Source organism: Podarcis raffonei, chromosome 13, assembly GCF_027172205.1.
Source record: "Podarcis raffonei isolate rPodRaf1 chromosome 13, rPodRaf1.pri, whole genome shotgun sequence".
Taxonomy (NCBI): Eukaryota; Metazoa; Chordata; class Lepidosauria; order Squamata; family Lacertidae; genus Podarcis; species Podarcis raffonei.
Genome location: NC_070614.1, coordinates 19,474,803 through 19,488,949, shown reverse-complemented (window position 1 = coordinate 19,488,949; position 14,147 = coordinate 19,474,803). Strand labels below are relative to the sequence as shown.

General features: G+C 48.4%; 1 protein-coding gene across 8 annotated transcripts in view; it reads right to left on the bottom strand.

Moving 5' to 3' along the window:
• Positions 1-14,147, bottom strand: part of MPP3 (MAGUK p55 scaffold protein 3) — an 80,827-nt gene that overhangs the window by 33,104 nt on the left and 33,576 nt on the right. For 7 of the 8 annotated variants that reach the window (XR_008327238.1, XR_008327239.1, XR_008327240.1 and 4 more), the window contains exons 9-12: positions 13,593-13,667; positions 12,211-12,407; positions 5,365-5,429; positions 386-406 (exon numbers count right to left, since the gene is read on the bottom strand). Coding sequence is in view for 5 of the 8 variants with exons in the window: in XM_053361153.1 (XP_053217128.1) it covers positions 386-406; positions 5,365-5,429; positions 12,211-12,407; positions 13,593-13,667 (358 nt within the window). In the remaining 3 variants the exon portion in view is untranslated. The remainder of the gene's footprint in view (positions 1-385; positions 407-5,364; positions 5,430-12,210; positions 12,408-13,592; positions 13,668-14,147) is intronic. The other variant, XM_053361155.1, reaches the window with a different exon arrangement.

Genomic DNA, 14,147 nt, shown 5'->3' with positions numbered 1-14,147 from the left:
ACCATAGGAAGCAAAGTCATGTGTGAAGCACCCTCCTCCAGTTTTCTTTTCATTTTAAAAATGAAACCATGTTCCTAGTCCCTATGCTTGCACAGGAAATTCTGAAAACCTCCCCATGCCCACCCTTTCAAAACTATGCTTTCACCTCCTTTGTTGCAATGTGTCCAGTTGATGTATTTGGGGGGGGGGGGGATTGGAAGCAAAACCAATGACAGAAAGCTGTACCGATAAATGTACATATGGCACACAAACTATTCTGAGCTTCCTGTAATCTGGATCTGCTTCATGGTTGGCTTTGGTCGGAGACGGCTCTTTTATTCTACAAGCTCTTTACGTGCAGGGAAAGTCACAGCTTGCTCGCTCCAGGAACAGGCAGTGAACCTACCTTTCTCAGAAGATTGATCGTCTGAGGTCAGCGTGAAAAGACAAGAGGCAGCAGAGTTAAAAGGAGGCCAAGGGGGGGGCGAGTATTCCAAAGCATTAGGGGCACGTGCTCAAATTCTGGCTCTCAGTGGGGAAGAGCCATGGTTTCGCAGTAAGACAAAAACTGCTCTGCGTGTCAAAGGTCCCAGGCTGAATCGCCAGCATCTCCGAGGTCAGTGTAGACAAAGCTGTGCTAGATGGCCCAATAATTTGACCAATATAAGGCAGGTTCCTATGTTCCTAGTGTGCAAGGAAGACCTCTCAAACATGTGGACAGTTGCACGGGGAGATACCAGCAGCTTCTCGATTGTTGCCGTAAGTGTAACAGAGGACACTGCGTGTCCACATGGAACCACCAATGCTGGAGATCCCTGGAGTAACATTTTCATTCATTGCAAGTTCTCTGGCCTGCTTAACAACCCTCCTTCCTTTGTTGGACAACAGATGCTGCCAGCTGAGAGGCTCACGGATGGTTAACACTTTGTGGCCAATTTGCACCATTATTTGGACATGCTGTTCACATAGCCAGAACACCATGAGTTCCCTATTCTCGCCCGCATCCTGCAAATGCTTCAATTCAGGATGAATTGCACACAGCAATGCGGGTTTTGGAAACGAGTATTTTCAGTTGCCCTAAATCAACTGAGATCAGAGATTACCGTGCCCGTTTGGCTTAAAGTTGGGAAGCAAAACTAGAAATGGGTTTTACATGGTGCATGCATCTCCCTGAGGCTTTTGCAAAAGCCAGTATTATTTTAACTGCAATATCTGATGGATTGGGGTGCATCAACAACAAACTCCAATGCTGCAAATCTTATAAAAACAAAGGTGTTAGTAGATAGGAATACAGTTGTACCTTGGTTCTCAAATGCCCCAGAACTCGTATGTTTTGGCTCCCGAACGATCAAAAACCGGAAGTGAGTGTTCCGGTTTTCAAACGTTCTTTTGGAAGCCAAACGTCCGACGGGACTTCCACGGCTTCTGATTGGCTGCAGGAAGCTCCTGCAGCCAATCAGAAGCCGCACTTTGAAAGTCGAATGTTTCGGAAGGCCCAGGAGGACTCCCAGGCTGAGCGCCTGAGGGCCCCAGTCCTGCCACTCTCCATCTGGCCTAGGGCGGGGCCTGCAGGCCTCATAAGGACTGCTGCTGTGGCTGCTGCCCATCAAGGAATGGGGTATTTTGGGGAAAGTTTTGCTGGGAGTTGTTGCTGTTGTTGTTGCTGATATTAACTTTTTGTATCTTTATTTTTATGTAGAAATTGTTCAGTTTGGTTATGTAGTTTTTAATATGTTTTGTTTATTTTTATGACTATTTTGCTATATTTGTAATGTAAATCTTTTCATATTGTAAGCTGCCTTGAGCATTGTTTTAACTGTGGAAAGGCGGCATACAAATAAAATAAGTCAAACTGGAACCGATTCTGTTCGACTTCCAAGGTATGACTGTATAACCTCTGAGTAGACACACCTAGGACTGCACTGTTTAAGTGCAATTCAAGTGAATTCTTTTTTTAAATAAATCATTTTAATTAATTTTTGCATATGTTTTCCAAACAAAACTTCACATCATCCTCATTTTGGCTATTATAGCCTGAGACTTCCATCAATCCTGTCTAGTGATTTTCAAATTTGCTATCTAATCTTGCATTTTATTATTATAATTAATGCTTTTAAACTTTTCCTAATTATTTTCTTCCTAAATCATTTTACAATAATTTATATAGTTCCCCTTACAAAACTTCTCGTAAACCTACAAGCAATGTTACATTAATGCAATTGTCTTTCAAATAAGTCAAGTGAATTCTAGATGTTTTGTTCAGATGATCATATCGTGGCTTAAGATGGCAAGATATGAATTAAGTATTTTCTCCATGCATGCAACCCTATGAGCCACAACCGAGCCAGGAAGTCTCTTTACTAACCACCGTTTTCCAGAAAACTGGGGAACTATTGTTACCCTGCTTCAAAACAATTTAGGATATTAAACCAACTTCAAAGCACGACTTAAGATCCCGGCTTCTTCCAAAGTTGGTAACCAACTTTGGTTTCCTCGGCTTATTATACAAAGATAGGACTGTCGAAACACATTCAACAGCAAACGCTTCCCTCTCATTATGGGGATTTTAAAGTGAGGAGGGCATAAAGGCACTGAAAGCTGTTAACATACCTACATTGGCATGGCTGAAGAGCTTTTGTGTGCATGAATATATGTACTTATTATAGCCGCGTGAAAAAAGTCGATTATAATTATAATTGGTGTTATATCCATTCAAGTCTCTCAGTTTGCCTTGCGTTATATTCACCGTGTAAAAAATTAATTGTATGAAACAATGCATTTCAAAATGTGGGAAATTTTTCTGCTAAAAAGATTCCACTTCCAGGTGTTCTGCAATGCTTCATTTTTAAATGCAAAGAAGTGCTGGGACTTGGGGCTGCCTGAAATCCAGATGTGCAGGGGGTGAGTGGAGATGGTCAAGGAAAGACCAGCTATACATTTGCAGTGACGCTTCCCATGTTTGTTGCATGCTAGCTGCAGGGCTGAGAACACAGGGCTGCATCTGGGCATAAAGCAAACTCTGGGCTCGGGACTGTCCCATCTCAGCCCACGCTCCAAAAGTTCTCCAGAAGCTTGTGAGTCCCACATGGGTCTCAAAGCATTCACAGAAGCAGTCATCACACCACACAGGACCAAAAACACTGCTCCTACTTAATTCAGAGCCATTTCACCAAATCACTATTGAGACACAGTACAGTGTGGCTAGCTTAATCCAGAGGAACAGGCGGGATTAAAGCAGCAGATACTCTAAACCTATGAGGATCCTAGGTGTAGGGGCAGACTCCCCTACAAAATAATTTTGAATGGTCCAGAATCTTACACATATAACTTGCACGCGCACGCACACACAACTGGCATGTGCAGAGGTGGCAACTTCGCCAAAGATTGAGGGGGCCCACCGTCACATGTGTGACATCACACATCACATGTGTGTTTGATGTCACACACACAACATTGCATCGTCGTGAGGAGGCCAAGCGAGGCAGAGCTTCAATACCAGCAGGTCCCCTTCTTCTCTCATGATCATCCTCCTTCCACGGCAGGAGAAGGAAGAGCCAGTCACTGAAGCCACGCCATGTTTGGCTCCGTGCTCAGCCTCCTCCACCCCCTCAACATTTGGAGGGCCCAGCCCCCCTCCCCAAAGATATTGGGAGGCCATTAAAAGCTTGACCCCCTTGAGCTGGCGCCCCGGCCAACTGTGTCTGAACTTCCTTAGCCATTGGCTGAGCTGCTGTGATATCACAGCATGTCAGTGTAAACATTCTAACTGCTGAAAGGGAAGAACCAGCCGTGGAATATGGGCAATTGGTGCAACTCCTGGAAGGGAAGCAGAAGGTTGCCTAGAAAAGGATAAATGCCTCACATGCAGTGTTTTGACCATGGATCAGCAAACTAAGGCCTGCGGGCCGAATCAGGCCCAATTGCCTTCTAGATCCGCCCAGTGGATGGTCCGGGAATCACCACGCAGATCGCCAGCGCACATGTTCTTTCCCTCTCCCTAACATGGTGGCACTTTCCTCCTCAGGTAAGGAGCGATCTTGTCCCACGCCGGGCGCTGTGAGTCGACTCGCCCGCCTGCCTGCCTGCCTCAGCAGGGCAGTGCCGTGAAGGGGGCGTATGATGCCAGCTGACGGCTGCTGTGTTTTCCTCCTGCTCATCCTCCCGTAGTCCGCCCTTCCTTCTTCTCCACGCCCCTTCTCCACGCTGCTTCCTCATGCGCTTCCTTCATCGCCGCCTGCCTCCCTCCCTCCATTTCTCCCATGGCGTTCAGGCAGGTTGTTGCAGTGACCGCGGTCACCGCTTGTGGGTTGGCAGGCAGTTCTGTCTTCTTCTTTGCCTCTCAGGAAGCAGCAGCAGCAGCAGAAGGGTGGGTAAAAGCTCCGGCGACGCCCCGGTTCCCCTACCTCCATCCGCAGCTCCTTCGCCAGGGCTGCTGCTTCTGCCTTCACCAGCCAACGCAGCCTCCTACCCCGCCACAGTGCCTGGCTGGCTGGAGAAGCCCAACTGCAGCTACTGGGACGACAACTGGCACAGGTAAAGCGAAGCATCTTCAGGCCTCTTTGTGGGTGGGCGAAAATCGTTCATTCCCCCCCCAAAAAATATATATAGTCCACCCACCCCCCACAAGGCCTGAGGGACAGTGGACCTGTCCCCTGCTGTAAAAGTTTGCTGACTCCTGGTCCTGACACTGAGCAAGGCATCAAGTGCACAACAGGGCCTTCCTCACAGCCCACCAGATCTCCAGAAGAAGAGTTTGGATTTGATATCCCGCTTTATCACTACCAGAAGGAGTCTCAAAGCGGATAACATTCTCCTTTCCCTTCTTCCCCCACAACAAACACTCTGTGAGGTGAGTGGGGCTGAGAGACTTCAAAGAAGTGTGACTAGCCCAAGGTCACCCAGCAGCTGCATGTGGAGGAGCAGGGAAGCGAACCCAGTTCACCAGATTACGAGTCTACCGCTCTTAACCACTACATCACACTGGCTCTCAAGACAGATAGTGCCTTGGTCTTCTGACATCATTGAGCTGCCCTGCAAAACTTACCAGGACTGCATGGGCCCTGACTGCGTGCACAAAGAATAAACAGTTGCCATTAACTCACAGAAGTGTGTGGAGGCCACAGCACAATAGGCTCTCTTTCGCAAAGAGCTACCTTCCCCATATTCCCTCTTACCTCCCCCACAGCGCTACACTGCGGCTGTTGTACCTGAATGGCAAGACACAGCCGTTCTTCAGGCTCCCGGTGTCTCTGCACCTTTCAAGGGACGGCACTGCAAAGCCTCACAAAAGAAGCCCGGTTTGGGAAAGAGAAAGGAAAAGCCAGATGTAGCGGAAACACACAAGCCACACTAAACAAACAATGGAAAGGTTTCGCGGTGACTCACAGAGCGGTTTTGTGACGCTTCTGGCGTTGTGCAGCGCTCCAATGGTCCTTCTGTACATCAGACGCCTACATGGAAAAAGAAAAACACAAGAGTTTACCATTTCGATTCAGAAAGGGGGCGGAGAAGAACTCAAGGAGAAAGCCTCAAACCAGAGAGCCGGAATGCGCTCATTGCGCTCAGTTCCTGCTGAAATCAAACGAGATCAAGGGCCAAATCACACGTTACTTTGTTCAGATTTTAATAATCATAATCACCACCACCACTCGAAACTCCCAAAGGAGAGGGAAGCAACTGTGGGGGTCCTGATCCAGAACAGGTTCCTGATCCAGACCGTTTCCCAAATTAAGACACACATTGTGCATTTCCCCTGCTCCCCAAAAAGGGGTCTCTGAGCTTTCTACCGAGAAGCAGTTCTGAGTGACCAGAAACTGCCAGGTTCTCCCTCATCTATTTCATGGCAGTGGGGAAAAGTAGAGATTCAAAGCTGCATCTGGGTGCTGGTGTGGCCATCAGCCTATCCTAGTTTTTAGATATAACAGTCCTAGTCTGGCTCTGTAACTACAGCATTGCACTGGCTTCCAATGCAATGTACAGGAACCCCAGGGGGCCAAATGCAGCTGTCCAAGCACCTCTGTCTGGCCCTTGGAACTGACTCCGGGCTCCCCCTTTCCCAGGCCGCAACCCTCTCTAGCCTTGCTCCAACTTCCAAGAAGAAGAGGAGGAGGAGGAGGAGGAGGAGTTTGGATTTGATATCCCGCTTTATCACTACCCGAAGGAGTCTCAAAGCGGCTTACATTCTCCTTCCCTTCCTCCCCCACAACAAACACTCTGTGAGGTGAGTGGGGCTGAGAGACTTCAAAGAAGTGTGACTAGCCCAAGGTCACCCAGCAGCTGCATGTGGAGGAGCGGAGACGCGAACCCGGTTCACCAGATTACGAGTCCACCGCTCTTAACCACTACATCACACTGGCTCCCAAGTACTCAACTAAATCTGTGTTTCCCAAACTTGGGTCCTCAGCTGTTTTTGGACTACCGTTCCCATCATCCCTGGCCACTGGTCCTGCTAGCTAGGGATAATGGGAGTTGTACTCCAAAAACAGCTGGGAAGCCAAGTTTGGGAAACACTAAACTAAATCTTTGCATGAGTGCGAGGATTAGCACGAGAGGAATGAGGTTTCCTCCCCTCCTCGCCCTAGTGTGTGACCCACACCATTCCCAAATCTGTTTTGGAAGGTTGGGGGAAACTGCAGAGCAGATTTAGGGGGCATGCAGGAGGAGGAGAGGGGGAGAATGTTCTGTTGTGCAAGGAGAAAGCCTTGCAGTGAGAGAAGATTCACATTAGCGCTGCACCGAATGCAACCCCAAGTACTTTCTCCAGGCTCATGTGACCTTGAACTCTGATAATGTATCTTGCTTGCCTGGACAGAGTAGTGTTTGTGTGCATGTGTGCTTGTAGGTAGGCAGATCCAGCTTATGGCACAAGAGTAAAAAAAATTATACATTTGTTGCTCCACCTGCTTTTGCCTCTGGCTCCGTCCAACACTTGCAGGTGGCCCTCGGAAGGTTACCCAGGTGGGAAATGTGGCCCTTGAGCTGAAAAAAAGGTTCCCCACCGTGGTGTAATAAATAATTCTGCTGCCTGTTCACAGAACCATTCCTCCAGGGTACTCCCTTTCTCAACTGTAATGTACCCTTCAACGCATCTCTCCCTTTCCTCTTAAAAAAAAAAGAAAAGAAAAAGCTGGTACAGAAATCTTGAATCTTCTGGTTGTTCCTTTCCATGGTGTGCCTTCGTAAGAGATGGGTCACGTAGGAAACGGAATACGCTGGCTGCATAATCAATAGCTTTATATCTTGTTCCAATAAAATTATCTTGATAAGATGAGATGAGGTCTTAATCCTGCCCCCCACCCCTCGTTCGGACAGTCACTCCAGAAGGCTACCCTGGTCGATGGTATCGAAAGCCGCTGAGAGGTCGAGAAGAATTAGCAGGGACATTTTTCCTTTGTTTCTCTCTCGACAGAGGTCATCATACAGGGCGACCAAAGCAGTTTCTGGGCCAAAACCCCAGCATCAGTAGTGTGCATGGGTTTTTACAAGGCACGTCCCTGCCCCCACGGTCCTTGCTGTCTAAAAGAGGTGTGCATCAGGGATGCAAAGCAAGGAAGGATGCTGATTCCGGATGGAGTCTCTTGAGTTTTGGGCTCCAGGTGCAAGCATGACTCATTGTTTCATGCACCATTCGCTGTCCAAGCTGACAACAGCTCTACTCCCACGACTGCACACAGTCCAGTCCTGCACCACTGTGCCCCACCTCCAACCATCTCCTTGATGCTTCTCAAAACCCCTCATTCCTTGACTCCCCACCATTGATTCCACATCCCACATCCCCAGTACATTAAAACAGCCTCTCTTAAGGAACAAGAATGGGGAGCTTTCCTTGAGAAGGACATGGGTTGCCAACAGCTGGAGTTGGATGCAGATACCATTCCTGGATCTGTTCTGTAAGTTATTATGATTTAGGGGCTGGGAAACCCCAATCAGAAGGGTCTGAGGATAAGGAAGAAGAAGAGCACAGGGTGCAGGAATTATCCCCAGAAGATGCTGCTCTGCCATGAAAGGGGGACACCATCTACAGCAGGGGTCAGCAACCTTTTTCAGCCGTGGGCCAGTCCACCATCCCTCAGACCATGTGGGGGGCCGGACTATATTGGGGGTGTGCGAACGAATTCCTACGCCACAAGAGTAACCCAGAAATGCATTTTAAATAAAAGGACACATTCTACTCATGTAAAAACACACTGATTCCCAGACCGTCCGCGGGCCGGATTGAGAAGGCGATTGGGCCGCATCCGGCCCCAGTGCCTTATGTTGCCTACCCCTGATCTACAGCACCTGAAAAAGTCACTCTGTCCTTCTTTTCGGACTCGTATTTCTTCACTCTCTGTGGAGCAGGAAACCCCCTAGCTCTGCCAGAGTCGGTGCCTAAGAGCAGAGCGCAGCTCCTTTAAAGCCTCGGCCCAGTATACCTGAAGGAGTGTCTCCACCCCCATCGTTCAGCCTAGACACAGAGGTCCGACTCTAAGGGCCTTCTGGAGGTTCCCTCACTGCAGGGAACCAGGCACAGGGCCTTCTTGGTAGTGGCGCCCGCCCTGTGGAACACCCTCCCATCAGATGTCAAGGAAATAAACAACTATCTGACCTTTAGAAGACATCTGAAGGCAGCCCTGCTTAGGGAAGTTTTTAATGTTTGATGGTTTATTGTGTTTTTAATATTCTGTTGGGAGCTGCCCAAAGTGGCTGGGGAGGCCCAGCCAAAATTTTTATTTTTATTTTTATTTAAAGCACAGTGGGACACAGCTAGAAACCCCAAGCTGCATGCAGGCCATTTCAACCAGGGATGGAGAACGCTTGGAGGTTGTTGGACTCCAACTTCCATCAGCCCACACTAGCACAGCCAATGTTCAGAGTTGATGTGAACTGCAGCCCAGAGATGAACCATAGGACCAAGAGTTAGTTAATTTAACCCCCCTGTGGGTTACAACTGCAGCTAGGGTTCTCTGCACACAAAAAAGGAAAGAAACAGAAATACCCACCCAATGAAGAATGGACAAGCAAGCTGATGCAGAATTGGCAACGTTAACAGCTAAAATAAGAGAACTTAATGAAGAAGGTTTTGTGGAAGAATGTGAGCCCCTTTCAAATTATTTAAAGAATGATTATTACATGATGAACAGCAAGCAGAATCTGAAATATGAGCAACAGAAGGGTTTAAAGATGACAGAAGTTTGGTTCAGGTTTAAGAGATAGAAGACAGCGTGAAGCAGAGGGAGAGGAACAGAAACACCATGGGAAAAGGGGTGGGAAGTAAAAAAAAAAAAGGAGAAAAGGGTTTTTATTGTATATTGAAATGTATGTGTGAAATTTTGGGAAACGTAATTTTTAAAAACAGGGGGACGGACCCTGTGGGCTCTCCTGACATGCTGAAGCAACATCCTGGCCAGCTGCATATAGCTGTTGTTGTTTTTTAGTCATTTAGTTGTGTCCGGCTCTTCGTGACCCCACGGACCAGAGCACGCCAGGCACTCCTGTCTTCCACTGCCTCCCGCAGTTTGGTCAAACTCATGCTGGTAGCTTTGAGAACACTGTTCAACCATCTTGTCCTCTGTCGTCCCCTTCTCCTTGTGCCCTCCATCTTTCCCAACATCAGGGTCTTTTCCAGGGAGTCTTCTCTTCTCATGAGGTGGCCAAAGTATTGGAGCCTCAGCTTCACGATCTGTCCTTCCAGTGCATAGCTTGGAGCTGTCCGTGGTCCTGCTTTCGTGCCTAAGCTCTAGGCAGGTGCAGGAATTCAGACCCAAGACTCCAATCTGGCTTGGTTTGAGTCACGTGCACAGCCTGTGCATCGGCAGGTTTGTTCAAGGGGCTAGAGTCCAAGATAAGCCAACAAGCAGCTGGCTTCTTATTTGGATTCAGAAGGCAGATGGGAAGGTCCAGAGACTCCCAGAGGGTATGTGGAGCCAGGGGCAGGTGTGAGGTTGGAGCCCTGCCACAATGGAAGGAACCACATTGTCAAGGAACTGCCATCAGCTCAGAGGCAAGAGGTGGAAGTGCAGCTGAGTTACAGGGAGCCTCCCAAGATCGTGAGAAGCAGCACTTCCTCCGCAGAGGCAAGACACCGTACATGAGCAAAGTGGGGGGGAGGCAGGTCCCCTTTTAGCCACGCCCTCTCTGTGCAGTAGGTTTACACGCAGAGAGGGGAGGCATCGGATGCGGGTCAAGAGACTACTCTGCTGGGGAAAGTTTAAGGACCGCCCACTCTCAGATTCTGCTAGTGACTGAGCAAGACATGGAATTGAGACGTTCTGCACTGTAAATGTTTTTGCACTAATAATAAAGCCTTTGAAAAGACCAGTGGGGATCTTGCCTGTTCGCTCTCAGGCAACCACGCCGGCAGGCATAACACACATGAGTAATACGCTGTGAGCCATGTGGCAGGGCCATGGCAAGGATCTGCAGAATGCACAGCAGTGATGGTGGGATGGAGGGTTTGCTTTGCGGGGGCCAGGACTATAATGCCCAGTTCCACCCCACCCCAGCCAGGACAGCTCTGGAAACAGGCTGCATTGGTCCTCTTCCTTGGTTTTCGTTGTCTGCAGCCACTGCAACACTCTTTGCTCCTGATCCTTGCGAGTTAGTTCTGACCATTTACGTTGCTGCAGGCAGAGGGAAGGAAGAGCTGTGCAAGGACTTAGCACGCAAAAGGAAACGGTGTGATTTAAGGCAGAAGGCAGCTGCTCTGCCGCACGCAGAACGTTTGTTTCTATTACCATCGATTTGTTGTTCCCTCCTTTGCACTAAAAATCAATTTTTAAGAAGAGAAAAATTCATAGTGGCAAGTCGCATCTTGCCTTTCAGAGGAGATGGATCCTTTTTCCGTTCTAAGCCCCTCGCAGCTGCTGCAGAGAGGCTTAAGAGAGAAGAGAAATTTGGTGCTGGCGATAACAGCGTTAAGCTTTGCACAGGTAGCTGAGAGGATCAAGCTCATCTGAAGTGGCTGAACACGTCGCTCCTAAACCTATTTGCTCATACAGGGCCTCTGAGACTCAGGTGCAGAATTTGCTGCCTTGCAAAGAACGGGTGGGGAAATTGTGGCCCTCCTGATGTCGTTGGACTCCAACTCCCATCAGCCCCAGCCAGCATAGCCAATGGTCAGGAATGATGGGAGTTGTAGTTCAGCAACATCCGCAGAGCTACGGGTCCCTGATCACTGTTGCATAGGATATAGCACTGTGTATGTTACCTCTCTTACGAACAGCTAAGATTATGCTAAACAAATATTTAAAAAGAATATTAAACCACCACAATATTAAAAGGAGTAATTCATAAAACAATCAGTGGAATTGAAACAAGAATGAAGCAGCATAAAAGCGAAGTAGGGGGGACTTTCAAAGCCCAAGAAATTAAAAAGCTCTTTAGTAAAGGTAAAGGGACCCCTAACCATTAGGTTCAGTCATGGCTGACTCTGGGGTTGCAGCGCTCATCTCGCTTTACTGGCCGAGGGAGCCAGCGTACAGCTTCCGGGTCATGTGGCCAGCATGACTAAGCCGCTTCTGGTGAACCAGAGCAGTGCACGGAAACACCATTTACCTTCCTGCTGGAGCAGTACCTATTTATCTACTTGCACTTTGACATGCTTTCGGTTGGCAGGAGCAGGGACCGAGCAACGGGAGCTCACCCCATCACGGGGATTCGAACCGCCGACCTTCTGATTGGCAAGTCCTAGGCTCAGTGGTTTAACCCACAGCGCCACCCGCGTCCCTTAAAAAGCTCTTTACTTGGTACCAAAGCAACATAAAGGTAAGTCTCCCTAGGGAGACACTACTAAGAACATTTTTTTCCCTGGACTGAACCATCAGTTGATGGGGACGCCTAAAGACGACCCCCTGGTTAAAAGATCTTGGAACTGCCTTCGCCAACCTGATACCCTTCAGACAGTTTGTGGTTTTGCCCCAGTGTGGCAAAGCGTAGTTGGTCCTCAACCCAGCAAGCCTCAACCACCGTTTAATACTGCCTTGAAGAGAAACAATGGTTTGTACAAACCATAGTTTGTCACATTTTGATGAAATGGCCAATTATAGTTTGTCACAGACTAGACACAGTAGCTCCTCACCACCACTTCCCCTCTCACTCAAAGGAAGGGGAGGAAGAAACATGAGAGCTTGAGGTTCATCACAGATTTGTTCTCATAACAGGTCACTATGGTTTGTCATCACACCTGCACAAAGTTTTGCGCATGCTTTCTGTTACTAGCCCAGGCCCACAAGCAACACACAACTGACCAACCTTTCTTGGAACTGCTTTGAGGGGATTAGCCCTGCCCGGAGATTCGTGTCGCCCACACGTTTGGCCTGCCACCACGTCGGGTCGTCCTGGCTCACCACCTCCAAGATGTGCCTTTTCTGAAATGGCAGCCCGGCCTCCTGGCATGGGATTGCTTTATCCTCTTTTGGGTTGTAGGAGAAGAGGGCTCTCATGAACACCTGGGAAGGAAGGAAGGAAGGAACATCACATCCAGCGCTACATGAGAAAAGCTGCAAATTTTGTATCGTCCACAGGATTTAGCACTCTCCAATTATTAACAAAACTAAATAAACATCACTGGTTCTCAAAATGGCTGGCCAGACAGAGAGAACATATATTAGCTGCCCCCCCACCCAAATTCACAACACCCATTCACAACATGCGAATTTGTGGGGCCATTTCAGTTATTAAAAATATTTTACATGAATAATGTTGCCTTTGGGGTGGGCCTAAAGCAGTTAAAGTGGTTTTAGACAAGAGGAAACACTTGCCATGGGGGAGGGATGGTGACTTGTATTATAATCATCATCATCATCATTATCATTATCATTTATTTATACCCTGCCCATCTGGCTGGGCCTCCCCAGCCACTCTGGGCGGCTCCCAACAAAATATTAAAAACATGATAAATCATCAAACATTAAAAACTTCCCTAAACAGGGCTGCCTTCAGATGTCTTCTAAAAGTCAGGTAGTTGTTTATTTCCTTGACATCTGATGGGAGGGCGTTCCCCATGGCGGGCGCCACCACCGAGAAGGCCCTCTGCCTGGTTCCCTGTAACCTCACTTCTCACAGTGAGGGAACTGCGAGAAGGCCCTCGGAGCCGGACCTCAGTGTCTGGGCTGAATGATGGGGGTGGAGACGCTCCTTCACTTTCATTCCCTACCTCTCTTCCCCATCAAGAATGGTAGGTGTATAGGCCTCACCATGCTGAACTACAATTCCCATCATCCCCTGACCTTTGGTCATGCTGGCTGGGGGCTGATGGGACCTGGAGTCCACCAACACCAGGAAGATTCCATATTCCTGTGTGACATTTTTTAAGGGAAAAAATGTGTTATGGTGGCGGCAGTTTTTCTTACATTGTTTTTTTAAAAAACCCCACCTTGCAATCTAGAAAAACCAGACGATTTAATGCTAGTGGCGTTCTAGGAATATTCTGGGGGTGGACACTGGGTGGACAGGGAGCTGTTAGGAAGAAGTTGAAGCAATATTTTTAAAACAGTCCACGGAAAAAAAGGAATCTGCTACTGCTAGGGGGCAGGCTCACACAAGCCACAGCAACACCACTGTCCCCCAACACTTATGTTCAGAAGAATGTCTGAACAGGCCCAGTGTCCTCGTATGCTGGCAAACTCCCTTACCTTGCTTTCCTTCAGGCGATCTTCTTCTTTGACAGCCGGGATTATTTTCAGCGTTATCGACCCCTGGGACTGCGCCTAAGAGAAAATAAGTCTGCGTTGTCATTTCTGTGGAAAACTAGACGACGTCTGCAAACACTGCTTGGGTCACTTTGATGCTCGATACTCAGGGACATCGAAAATTGGCATACGCAGAGGCGGGCTGTTGGCCCACCTTGTGAAGTCTTATCGACGGACCAGTATCGTCTCTCAAAGGTTTCAGCCACGAACCATTCCCAATTCTTCCCGGGGACGTCAGTGGCTGAACCTGAGACCTTCAACCTGCAAAATGTGTGTTCTGCTGTTGCATGACAGCCTTTCCCTGAAAGCAATGCGTTCCTGCGTTTCTAGATTTCTAGATCTCTGTAGATGAGTCAGGGGCATATATGACTCATCAGCAAAAGGCAAAAGATTTGTGCAAGAGCTGAATGCTGAGGTGTCAAAGTATAGTGTTGTCCCCAGCGCAGGTCCTAATCAGAGAAGACCCACTGCAATTAGTGGATCCAAGTCACCCAGGCC